Source organism: Salvelinus fontinalis, chromosome 19 (genome assembly GCF_029448725.1).
Source record: "Salvelinus fontinalis isolate EN_2023a chromosome 19, ASM2944872v1, whole genome shotgun sequence".
Classification (NCBI taxonomy): domain Eukaryota; kingdom Metazoa; phylum Chordata; class Actinopteri; order Salmoniformes; family Salmonidae; genus Salvelinus; species Salvelinus fontinalis.
The window spans coordinates 12,308,325-12,321,373 of record NC_074683.1 but is presented as its reverse complement, the minus strand read 5'-3'; the positions used below and the strand labels follow the sequence as shown (position 1 = coordinate 12,321,373).

Sequence of the window (13,049 nt, the reverse complement as noted above, 5' to 3'; positions counted from 1 at the left end):
GCCCTTTTTTCCTCAATATGACTCATTTGTAAACTACAGCCAATTGAATATCAATTGAATATCAGAGTAAATGTCTTAGCTTTTATTTTTAGTAGGCAAATAAGCAGCACCAGTAGATCAACGGGCACGATCAGTACCACAACCACTCCCACAGCAATTAGTGTAGTAGAGGGCCTAGAGGCTGGAGACTCTGAAATAACAGATGTGCAATTGTAGTACAAGTTTTAAACGGATGTTAAATATATGTGGATTTGGATCAATGAGAACTTTGTGTACAAAGATAATGTCTTACCTCTCCAGCTCTCTGGTGATTCTCCAGAGCCTCGGTATTTACACTTGTAGAAGCCCTCATCGGTCTTTGATACTGAGGGGATGGTCAACTCTCCTGTAGTCTGGTTCTCAATGGAGTGATCCATCTTTATAAAATGTTGGGATGGAATGGGAGGGAGTAGTCTTATTTCTACAGCAGTCACATATTTCCCTGTCACAGGATGCGTAAAGTCAGATTACCATCTGTACAACTGCAGAACAATCATATTATGCTGTACATCAACCCCATTATTATACAATTGGAAAGTAGTTATTAAACTACTATGTAACATGATAATGACACTGTTACCATAGTAATTACAGCTGTACTACACAGGTATAGAGCAACTTTGTCAAATGTTAGCCAACTCAGATGAATCTCTTCAATCTCCATCAATGAAGACTTTCCTTAACCTCATAGGTGAAAGAGACTGATTTCTAAAGTGTTGAACACTGTCAGGATTAATCTTCAGCAAGGTTAGGGGAAGCCCATATGAAACCAATAGGGACTAGGTCAGACTGACCTGCTAACCAGAGAAACTGAGTTCTGCTGTCTCTTGTTTAACAGCTACCTCTCCCAGCTTTACACTTGTATCTTCCTCTATCGGTTAGTTTAACAGAGCTGAAATTGTAGCAGGACCCAGGGGATTCATGGGAAGAATCTTATCCCAGACAAACTAGCAGCCTGTAGAATAGCCTTCAACCCCACAGCTCAGAGTCACAGATCCTCCTACATTCAGCCACCATTTTGAAACATTCGCTACAGCTCTGGGCCTCTCTGTAATGGGGAGATGCATTGGAAATGTTCACAATGTACTTCACAGCTGAGCATCTTACATCAGCCTTACCAGTCCTTCTAAAACATCCTAATGTCTGTGTTAGATAAACTTACCTGACACAGTGAGATTAATAGCATTGCTTACAGATCAAATTTGAAGCTGCGAGTGTGCATGTGTGTAGTTTGAAAATGCCATGTGTATATCCTGCTCTTTTCACACCAATACAAGTGTAGACATCCATGTAAATTGCTGATACAAAATGGATTCTGTATTCATGATCTGTATTGGAATTCACTGACGTATCATTCAATCTCCATTTATAGTCCCAGTCAGTGGCTCCTCCATCTTCTGTCACATCTAAAAATGACAGTCTCTCTTTTGAGTAAAAAAAATGACAGTCTCTCCAGTTTGGCTGCAGGGTTAGAGCAGCCACAAGTCTCTCTGGCAAAACATAACTTATTTGAGAGAAAAAAGATATCATTACAACAGAATTCAATTAATAGTGTGAAACTGAAATATGACAAGACATCAGATGGATGGATAGAAGATCAAGGTCAGTTTTTTGGTCAATTGCACATAGGTCCAACCGAAATTACATCCGCTTTTAACCCAATCCCTCTGAAAGATACACATACAGGTTTTGGAGAGGTGCTGGGGGCAGCCACACGAGCTGTTGTTGTGGGGAGTTCATTACCTTTGTCAATGGCACAATGGCAGGCAATGGCATCTAGGACTTGATACGAGCAACCCTCCGGTTGCAAGCTCACCTCCAGCAAGATTTTCCCCATCGGAACCAGGATTCAAACTAGCAACCCTCCGGTTGCTGGCCCGCTCTCTAACCGCTAGGCTACCTGCCACCCCATAAACCGGAGACATAAAGGGATGGAGAATCTGACTTTACTACAGAACATCCCATTGGGAAACCAGCTTAGCCCCCTGGGTAATTGCTGGGGGTAAAAATCGTTCATCTTGCCTGTATCCAGAGTAGGTGAATATAGAGTAATTAGTACTAAAACACAAAGAAATGTCATTACATGACACAACCACTAATCTAAAATAAAACCCCAAAGGTATACAATTATGTTGTAAATCAAGGAGAAAAATACAATAGTGATAAACACAAATGATTGGCACATACACTTACAGAGGAGCACACAGCGACCCTATCTCCATTCTGTCCTTACAGTGTGACCCCTATGTAAACTACTGTATATATATATATATATATATATATATATATATATATATATATATACTGTAGACCTCCTCCACTTCCTAAATAAAGTCAGCTAGGTTGCGTAAGACACAGAGCAAAGAATACAGAAAAAACGTCATACGTATTATCATTTTATCTCTACTCAACTTATCTTTCTGTGGAGCTTACTCTTACATAGAGGAAGTAGAGGGGCTTAACTTTACATCTTAGACCAGTTAAGAGTTTGTTAGTTACGAGCAATGACTGTTAGCACAATATTGCATTATATAATTACTGGATTAGTTTCTACAGTAATTATATCGTAATATTGCAGTACTTAGTTTTCTACCAATCTCAAAGCTCAGTAATACAGGTACCAACCAACCTCAAATCAATAACATTGTATAAGCTAGGGACATCAATACTTAAGCAGTTGCCAAAAACAGATTGTCACAGAGACTTCTCAAATCAACCAATGAGAAAGGCTACCTAGGTGAAGGTAGACTTATGCCAATATGCAATCAAATGCAGAGTGGATTTGAGAAATGTGTTTGATTTGCACAGCAGCATGTCCCGGTAGGAGGGAGTTCGAGACTCGTTATAGAAGTGTGGTTCTGTGAACTGGATGGCTTCTCAGCCAGATTTGCCATCGAATTATCTTAGAATTCGGAGAGGGTAATACATGCCACCCCCCTTTCACTCTGAATCTCTACATACTGTAAATACCACGTCAATAGTACCCACTTACTCGTGTGCCTTCGATTTGATTTAAAACATGTTTTAATTTACACTCACTCACTTTTATTCAGTATGTGACTTTGCCATAAAAAGCACATCACAAGTTTGACAAGTTACAGCATTTTCCATCTCAAACAGAGTCCATTTAACTTCTCCTTTCGTGTCAAATGGCGACTGCTTCTGTGACCTTCTTTCCCAGAGTCCTTTAAGTCTCCTCACTCCTTCATCTTGGCCACGTTGTCTATGGAGCCTGTTGGGTCCATTTTGAACAGCATGAAGTGCCCCTGCACCTGGGCAGCACTGATGTTGGTGTTGGCGGCCAGCGCGCTCTCCGCAAAGCGGTCCCCCTCTGTGGCCGGCTCGGCTGGGTAGAAGCGTCGGAACATCTGGGTGAGCTGCCAGTGGGTGCAGTGGCCCACATATTGTTTCAAGTCCACACGGCCCGGCCTGATCAGAGCTGGGTCCAACCTATAGGGATGAAGGGAGATGGTAGTCAGGATACACAAAGGATTAGATCACAATACAAACAAATGTTGCTAGATACTGTATTAAATCTCAAGGTGGCTCATACCTGTCTATGAAGTTGGTGGTCATGAAGACTATTCTGGCCTCTGACGAGGCCACTCCATCCAAAGCGTTGAGGAGGCCACTGAAGGTCAGCCTGCCCATGCCCTGGTAGGCCAGAGGGCCTGTGGGACAGAGAGATGTAATAATGAGTCCTAAAGAGCAACCGAACTGGAAGGAAGAGTCTTGTTTTTTTTAACCTTTATTAAAGTAGAGAGTCTTGATCGAGCCGTCCCCATAGTAAGCATAGTGAATGACATAATCAAGTAAACATTAACTAACCTACAGTTGAAGTCGGAAGTCTACATACACTTAGGTTGGAGTCATTAAAACTCGTTTTTCAACCACTCCATACATTTCTTGTTAACAAACTATAGTTTTGGCAAGTTGGTTAGGACATCTACTTTGTGCATGACACAAGTCATTTTTCCAACAATTGTTTACAGACAGATTATTTCACTTATAATTCACAGTGTCACAATTCCAGTGGGTCAGAAGTTTACATACACTAAGTTGACTGTGCCTTTAAACAGCTTGGAAAATTCCAGAAAATGATGTCATGGCTTTAGAAGCTTCTGATAGGCTAATTAACATAATTTGAGTCAATTGGAGGTGTACCTGTGGATGTATTTCAAGGCCTACCTTCAAACTCAATGCCTCTTTGCTTGACATCATGGGAAAATCAAAAGAAATCAGCTAAGACCTCCACAAGTCTGGTTCATCCTTGGGAGCAATTTCCAAACGCCTGAAGGTACCATGTTCATCTGTACAAACAATAGTATGCAAGTAGAAACACTGTGGGACCACGCAGCCATCATACCGCTCAGGAAGGAGAAGCGTTCTGTCTCCTAGAGATGAACATACTTTGGTGCGAAAAGTGCAAATCAATCCCAGAACAACAGCAAAGGACCTTGTGAAGATGCTGGATGAAACAGGTACAAAAGTATCTATATCCACAGTAAAACGAGTACTATATCGACATAACCTGAAAGGCCGCTCAGCAAGGAAGAAGCCACTGCTCCAAAACCGGCATAAAAAAGCCAGACTACGGTTTGCAACTGCACATGGGGACAAAGATCGTACTTTTTGGAGAAATGTCCTCTGGTCTGATGAAACAAAAATAGAACTGTTTGGCCATAATGACCATCGTTATGTTTGGAGGAAAAAGAGTGATGCTTGCAAGCTGAAGAACACCATCCCAACTGTGAAGCACAGTTGCATCATGTTGTGGGGGTGCTTTGCTGCAGGAGGGGCTGGTGCACTTCACAAAATAGATGGTATCATGAGGCAGGAAAACTATGTTGATATATTAAAGCAACATCTCAAGACATCAGTCAGGAAGTTAAAGCTTGGTCGCAAATGGGTCTTCCAAATGGACAATGACCCCAAGCATACTTCCAAAGTTATGGCAAAATGGCTTAAGGACAACAAAGTCAAGGTATTGGAGTGGCCATCACAAAGCCCTGACCTCAATCCTATAGAAAATTTGTCGGCAGAACTGAAATGTGTGTACGAGCAAGGAGGCCTACAAACCTGACTCAGGTACACCAGCTCTGTCAGGAGGAATGGGCCAAAATTCACCCAACTTATTGTGGGAAGCTTGTGGTAGGCTACCCGAAACATTTAACCCAAGTTAAACAATTTAAAGGCAATGCTACCAAATACTAATTCAGTGTATATAAACTTCTGACCCACTGGGAATGTGATGAAAAAAATAAAAGCTGAAATAAATCACTCTCTCTACTATTATTCTGACATTTCACATTCTCAAAATAAAGTGGTGATCCTAACTGACCTAAAACAGGGAATTCTTACTCGGATTAAATGTCAGGAATTGTGAAAAACTGAGTTTGAATGTCTTTGGCTAAGGTGTATCTAGACTTCCGACTTCAAGTGTATGTGGGAACTCCTTCAAGACTGTTGGAAAAGCATTCCAGGTAAAGCTAGTTGAGAGAATGGAGAATGTGCAACGCTGTCATCAAGGCAAAGGGTGGCTACTTATAGAATCTAAAATATATTTTGATTTGTTTAACACGTTTTTTGGTTACTACATGATTCCATGTGTTATTTCATAGTTGTGATGTCTTCACTGGTACTGTATATATAGCAGGACAAGCAGGTGCAATATACATACTCTCGATGGGCAGCAGCTCTCGGCTGACGAAGGCGGCGTCCACGTCCTCCAGTAGGATGATACTCTGCTGCGGCGCCACACTCAGCAGGTGGTTGAGGCGGTCGTCAGACAGGCTGCGGTCGCTCAGACTCATCAGGCAGATGCTGTAGCCCAGCTCTCCAGCCAGGGCAGTGCTGAAACACAAAGACAGAGCATGCAACAACAAAACATTCAGTTCAAGGAGGCTAATGCCATCTCTGTAAATTGGGCCAATTGACAACAGCAAAGGTAAGTGGAAAATCATGTCAACTTGTATTTTGAGAGATCTATCCCTTTAAACTGAATGTTTATAAGGGATTATACACAGATAAGTGTGGAGAGTAAACACCACTAACACGAAACTTCGAAGCAAGGTTGGGGCTGCCATACTACCATCATTAGCATACTCACATGAAGCTGCTTTTCCCACAGCCTGGAGGTCCATACAGCAGATAACCTCTCCTGTAGGGGATCCCTGAATGCAGAACACAAAACACAACCACATTAACCCTGACAAGACCATACACTCATCTGCTTGTATGGTGAACAGGGATGGGTTCAATTCAATTTCAAAACAGCTATTCATTTGTCATTAATTACTGAATTGGAATTACCTCGGTCTGTGTACCACTTGGGGTTTCCGATGAACTCCTTGACATCATCTACAATCCTATCGGCCAAGCCCTGTTCCAAGACCACTGAGCTGAGGGGCCGTCGTCGCCGCGGGAACCCAAAGGGCCTCCACTCGGAGCCCAGGGCCGTGTACATCACCGTCCGACCCTCCTCCTGCTTCAGGGCCAACTCCCTGGCTGCATCACACCCAAACAGACAGACAGCCAATCAACTCCATATCACAAGCTAGTAATACAGCCAATCTCCCTCTTCTGCAACAGCCAATCAAATCAGATATCAAGTTGTGTGCACATTTTCCTGGGCCACTGTCAGTGTCTACTTGTCTAGATGATTCTAGTGTACCTTCTTGCAGGATGTTGAAGAAGACGTCTCTGTTTCTGCCCATGGCGGTGAAAGTGACCGACTCCCAGGGTGTGCCTGTGTGGAGATCCACCATCTGTTTCTCTCTGGTCCTCTCCACTCGGATCCACTTCCTCCCATACCTGCACTCAAACAGGGATGGCAGTCAGCACAAAGTTGACCAACTCACACTCTGAAACAAAAGTGTTTTTCTAAATTCTGGTATGCGTTGCTCCAGAGCTGTGTACATACAGTCAGGTCCAAAATAATTGGCACCCTCGATAAAGATGAGCAAAAATTTTATAAATAAAGTGAAAATGATTTTAAATTAATACAACTGCTCAAATGAAAGCGAGGCAACCAGTTTTCTGCTAAACTGTCCTGATACTGGGTAAAGTTCATGACGCTGTTAACCATAACAGGGACCCCGTGTGGCTCAGTTGGTAGAGCATGGCGCTTGCGACATTCGATTTCCACGGGGGACCAGTAGGGCTGGGAATTGCCAAGGACCTCACGATACGATATTATCACAATACTTAGGTGCCGATACGATACGTATTGCGATGAGATACTATGGTTTCATTGCGATTAGATGTTCCAAACCTATTTCTCACCATACGTCTGGGATAAAAGAGAGCCATGAGAAAACTAGTTTTGATCAGTCATGGAAATAAAAGTGCTGAAAACAAATTGGCTCCCTATTTAAAAAGAAGATGGAGAATAAGCTATGAAGGAAAGACACTGGAGTTTTGGTGCAGGTACAGCCAAATAGCGCAAAAATATTGCGATATTGTCAAAATGATACATAAAAAATAATACCTCGATATGTAACTTCATCAATATTTTCCCCCCAATCACTAAGTAGGTATGGGGTTCTTTTATGACTATGCATATTTCTTTCTACGCAAAACTCACCACTTGTGTGCATGGCCAAAGAGCTCTATTTTCATGTAATCTGACCATAGCATCAGTTTCACTCCATGTGCCAATCTCCAGGCGTTTACATTTGTTGGATGACATCAAAATACATCTCTTTCGCCACACACACCAGTGGTGGGTTTTGTGTCGAAAGAATGATATTCAGAAAATAACCACTTACCTACTGTAAAATATGGTGGTGGATCGTTGACGTTACTGGTCCTGGTGCCCTTGTTAAGGTCAATGGCATGATGAACTTACCCAGACAGTAGCAGGACATTTTAGCCAACAACCTGGTTGCTCTGCCAGGAGGCTGAAACTTGGCCGCAAATCAATCTTCCAGCGAGACAAAATCCACAAAAAAAGTATTAATTGACCACAAAATCTACATTTTGCAATGGCTAAATCCCATTGAAAACCTGTGGTTTGAATTGAAGAGTGCAGTCCGTAAGATTAGACAAATGATATAAAGGATTTGTAAAGATTTTGTATGGAGGAATGATCTAGGATCCCTCCGAAGAGTCAGTGCTATTATCCTCACAAAGTGAAGTATTAAAAGGTATTGAAAAAAATTTTTTTACCCCCCATCTTTTTTAGAATAATTATTACTTATTAAAAAATATATATTTCTCTGAGTATAAAACATATTTTGAGCACACAATATAGCTCAGTATGTTAATTTATTTTATAGTGCATTTTTTGCTCATCTTTATCAAGGGTGACAATTTTGGACCTGACTGTGCCTACCGGCTACCAGTGAAGAGATATCCTACTGTATGGTATCTGTTGACAACGTTAGGTTCAGCATCATTTTCTCACCTCAGCTCAGAGAAAAATAGAGAAGAACTATGAGAAACCACTACGAAAACTCCAACAGACTAATCAGAGAGGGTTATTGAGTCTTGTCAACATTTTACCAGATTATGTGGTTGCCAGGACTGGGGTGGAAGTCAAACTGTGTGTGTACCCGTCCACTCTCGTGCTGCATGTAAGAGGTCTCCACACTCAGGTGCTGCGTGTGCTTGGCGTGCTTGGTGATCCAGCTCAGCAGCCAGTGGTAGCTCTTGTCCCGACTGGGCACCTCCAGGGTGATCATGTAGTTCCTCCGGAAGAAGATCATCCCAAATTGAGCTGATTTCCTGGCCACAGCAATGGCCGAGCCCACCCCCACCAGTCCAAAGCCAGCTCCAAAGTAAGGGTTGTCCTTCAAGGCATCCACGAAGTCTGATATAGGCATGGTCCTTGTGTTTCCTAACTATGTAGCTAGGCTACTCAGAAGCTATACAACACCTCGACCTAGAAGAAAAATGAGACTTTCTTACAGCTAGCTAAATTACAGTCAGTATCATTATTAGTTAGCTAGCTAAAGAGGCTCAGGCTGGTTGGATCTCTTGCTCTGATCACGCCGGTAAACGTAACTGTCAGAATGTTGTAGCAACAGACAGAAGATTTGAGATGTTGTGCAAATAGGGAAGCTAGCTAGCTAATTAGCTGGCTATATTATAGCTTTCGGACACAACATCGTGGGTTGTGTAAATCAAATCTGTTTATTGTTTTTTATTGGTTGGAGTTCAACCAATACACAGACACCTGATGTTGTGTCCCAAAGCTAGCTATCTTACATACGTTATGAGCATCCCAAAGAGGTGTCCTCACAGTCTTCCATTTCCAGTCTCATTCCTAGAACCATGGCACCCTTGGCCTTGTTACACTACAGATTGGACATATAATTTCCACAGTACTGTGGCGATGCTGTGAATTGGTTCATCAGCGTCTCGTCAGCAACACTAAAAAGGTACTTCCGGGTCATGGAATTTCGAAAATGTTTATAATAAAAGTCCCCAGCCTAATAGTAGAAAACTGTCAATAACCTGTATTTATTCACGCAATATGGAAATTGTCTAAACATGAACAATTATTCATATTTGTTCATATTTAAGTGACAATTGCATTAAAAATGGTCCAAGGTCAAATAAATGCCCCCAATGCAAATCACCTTGTATGAAATACATATTGGCTTAAAGAGCAAAAACTATTCTAGGTGCTGCAGTAAAAGTATTGTAGAGAATACTCAGTTGGGTAGGTAGAATGTATATATAGTGGCATTTCATGTAGCACTGAATTATACAGAGTGTTGCTGGCCTTTTAGTATATTTTCAATATCATACATTTTCAGTCGCTCAGAAAAGGATAGAAAAACAAACATCTTAAATTAAATGGATAAGTTATTGTTCTGGACACTGTGGATGCACTAGATTTCCATGTGTCATATTCAGGCGATATCATACATTCAGATGAAGATGGTATAAAGACCATTTCGAGCACACTCACTTTTCCAAAATGTGATTATTGCGCAACAGGACAGTTAAACCGCACTGTCCTCAAACCAATCCATGCTGCCTGCTAATTATCTATAGGCTGTTTCAACTTGTCAATTTCTAATTATTTTTGAAAAAGTTGTATTTTCTAACAACAGTTTGAATTGAGGTGTGTTCTGCTTCCTCATTAATTCACATAGAAGTAGCCCATTTCACTGTTGCGGACAATTTACAGTACCATTCAAAAGTTTGGGATGTGTCGGACAGCAGAGTGAAGGGAAAGCAGCCAACAAGTGCTGAGCATATGTGGGAACTCCTTCAAGACTGTTGGAAAAGTATTCCAGGTGATGCTGGTTGAGAGAATGCCAAGCGTGTGCAAAGCTGTCATCAAGGCAAAGGCTGGCTACTGAAGAATCTCACTTTTTTGGTTAATTAACACTTTTTTGGTTACTATATAGTTTCATTGTGTTATTTCATAGTTTTGATGTCTTTACTATTATTCTACAATGTAGAAAATAGTCAAAATAAAGAAAACCCCTGGAATGAGTAGGTGTGTTCAAACTTTTGACTGGTACTGTATATACAGAAACACACAGACACACTTTTTTTTTTACAATGTTTTTCATTTTTTCTTCCCTTTTTGTAAATTTATTTCTATAAGCTGTCTAAAACTCTGTGAAGTTTTGAGAGCAGAGGTAAAATCACATACGTTTTTATAACTCTCATCCCCTTGGGATGAAAATAGTTGACCTTTGTTGTACCACAATTATAGAATATGCTATTTGTTTATACAAAATGCATAATAGGCCTATATAAAGCACTTATGATAGCTTGGTTCTCGTAACTAAACATTTTTTTTTGTACCCGTTTCTCCTACGGACCTGTAAGTTTCACTATCATTGCGAGCTATCGCAAACATGAGAGTTTCTCAGAGAACAAAACTCATCGCCAATATGGCAAAACATACAGTCAAAATAAATTGTGTGCCAGGGCAACACACTGGCTAAACACAAAACTTATTGATTTCCCACCCTTGAAAGAGGGTTTTACCTGAATGCTGAGATGACTTGGAGAGATGACTTAGAGCTGACCCAGGGAAACCATCTCCTCACTTCAAAAAAGGCAATTTCCCAGTTTCAAGCATTGAATTCAGCGACATTTTCACAATCCATGTCTCAAGAACAACTTCATTACAGTGGTGTAAAGGACATGGTTGAACATCTTGTTCTTAGCAAATTATCTACTCTACATTCACAGTCTAAACATTTCCAGTAAGTGTGATGCCCAGGCAGTGTATGGCAGACTACAAAACAACTGATAGTAGACTACAAAACAACTGATAGTGGAACTGAGGGAAATTTCTGCAGAAAGCATAGGCGAATACCTTGTTGGTTCGAATCAACAGAGCAAAGCATGTAATATATCTAAGAATTCAAAAGCCTCTTAACATTCAAGCTTTTATGTAACCCATGCCCCAAAGACTTTGCTTGGAAAAATGGACATGGCTTGGATCAAATTACCTAGAAGCTTTACTCTACCTTGCATATTGTGCAATTTCCAGTATAGTTTCATTTTCAGAAGAATAACCATTTGTGAAATTTTATACATGTCATGGCCAGCTTTGGCATGTAAACTGCACTGAAACATCAAAGTCGTCAGTGTGCTATAGTTTAGAATTACTCAACAAATTGCTTTGTCTCGTTGCACATGACCGCATAAGTAGTGCAGGGGTTCTCCACTTTGGTCTGAAAGAAGTCCTTCACTTATACACTGTCAAAGGCAAGGAATGTGATTCCTCTAAACATAAAGACATTCCTAAGCCAACTCGAAGGAAACTGAGAATTTTGATACAATAACCAATGGAAACTGGTTCAGTGATAAGATAATAGATGTGTACCTTGATTTTGTAAAATATCATTTGGAGGATCACTTTGTGTTGATCTGCCTCGATTCCTTTGTTAGCCAACAGTTACAGAATCTCTGTTCCAAGAGGATAGATGTTCTGCCTAAGGTACCTAGAAGAGCACACAATTGGTGGCGTTTTGAGTGTGTAATAATACCTGTGAATTTAAAAGCACATTGAATGTCCATAGCTATAAACATGAAAATTAAAGTTTGTGCTTGCAATAGTATAACATATAACTACTTAATCTTAGTCTATACCGCTCTGACATTTCTCATGCATATATTTATATATTGTTAATTCCATTTCTTTACTTAGATTTGTAGTGAATGGTGAATGCCATGAAAGAATGCTTCCATGTACATTGTCAGAAGAAGATCAATCTGCAATGATGTGATTACGTGGTGTAACCTGCACATATACTATGGTTCTCAGATTGTTTGGTGTATTTCAGGATCGGATATCCTGAACCCTGTTCTTGCATATAAGGAAAACTATGTGGACACCTGCTCATCGAACATCTCATTCCAAAATCATGGGCATTAATATGGAGTTGGTCCCCCTTTGCTGTTATAACAGCCTCCACTCTTTTGGGAAGTCTTTCCACTAGATGTTGGAACATTGCTGCGGGGACCTGCTTCCATTCAGCTACAAGAGCATTAGTGAGGTCGGGCACTGATATTGGGCGATTAGTCCTGGCAGTCGGTGTTCCAATTCATCCCAAAGGTGTTCGACTGGGTTGAGGTCAGAGCTCTGTGCAGGCCAGTCAAGTTCTGCCACAACGATCTCGATAAACCATTTCTGTATGGACCTCGCTTTGTGCACGGGGGCATTGTCATGCTGAAACAGGAAAGGGCCTTCCCCAAACTTGCCACAAAGTTGGAACCACAGAATCGTCAAGAATGTCATTGGATGCTGTAGCGTTAAGATTTCCCTTCACTGGAACTAAGGGGCCTAGCCCAAACCATGAAAAACAGCCCCAGACCATTATTCCTCCTCCTTCAAACGTTACAGTTGTATTGGGGCAGGTAGCATTCTCCTTGCATCCGCCTATCCCAGATTCGTCCATCGGACTGCCAGATGGTGAAGCGTGATTCATCACTCCAGAGAACGTGTTTCCACTGCTCCAGTCCAATGGCGGCAAGCTTTACATCACTCCAGCCGACACATTTGGCATTGCGCATGGTGATTTTAGGCTTGT

The 13,049-nt window shown here is 41.3% G+C and overlaps 1 protein-coding gene across 2 annotated transcripts; it reads right to left on the bottom strand.

The window, feature by feature from the left end:
- Window positions 1–1,352: 1,352 nt before the first annotated feature.
- Window positions 1,353–9,414, bottom strand: LOC129816390 (mitochondrial chaperone BCS1). Of its 2 annotated transcripts, XM_055870821.1 has the most exons (8): window positions 9,254–9,414; window positions 8,545–8,923; window positions 6,713–6,852; window positions 6,352–6,546; window positions 6,149–6,212; window positions 5,720–5,892; window positions 3,593–3,710; window positions 1,353–3,489 (listed from the first exon to the last, which is right to left on the bottom strand). In XM_055870821.1, the coding sequence occupies exons 2-8, from the start codon at window positions 8,862–8,864 to the stop codon at window positions 3,237–3,239; spliced, it is 1,263 nt and encodes a 420-aa protein (XP_055726796.1). In that variant the 5' UTR covers window positions 8,865–8,923; window positions 9,254–9,414; the 3' UTR covers window positions 1,353–3,236. The 2 variants fall into 2 exon arrangements, with proteins under 2 accessions (XP_055726796.1, XP_055726797.1); XM_055870822.1 differs by lacking the exon at window positions 8,545–8,923.
- Window positions 9,415–13,049: the final 3,635 nt, after the last annotated feature.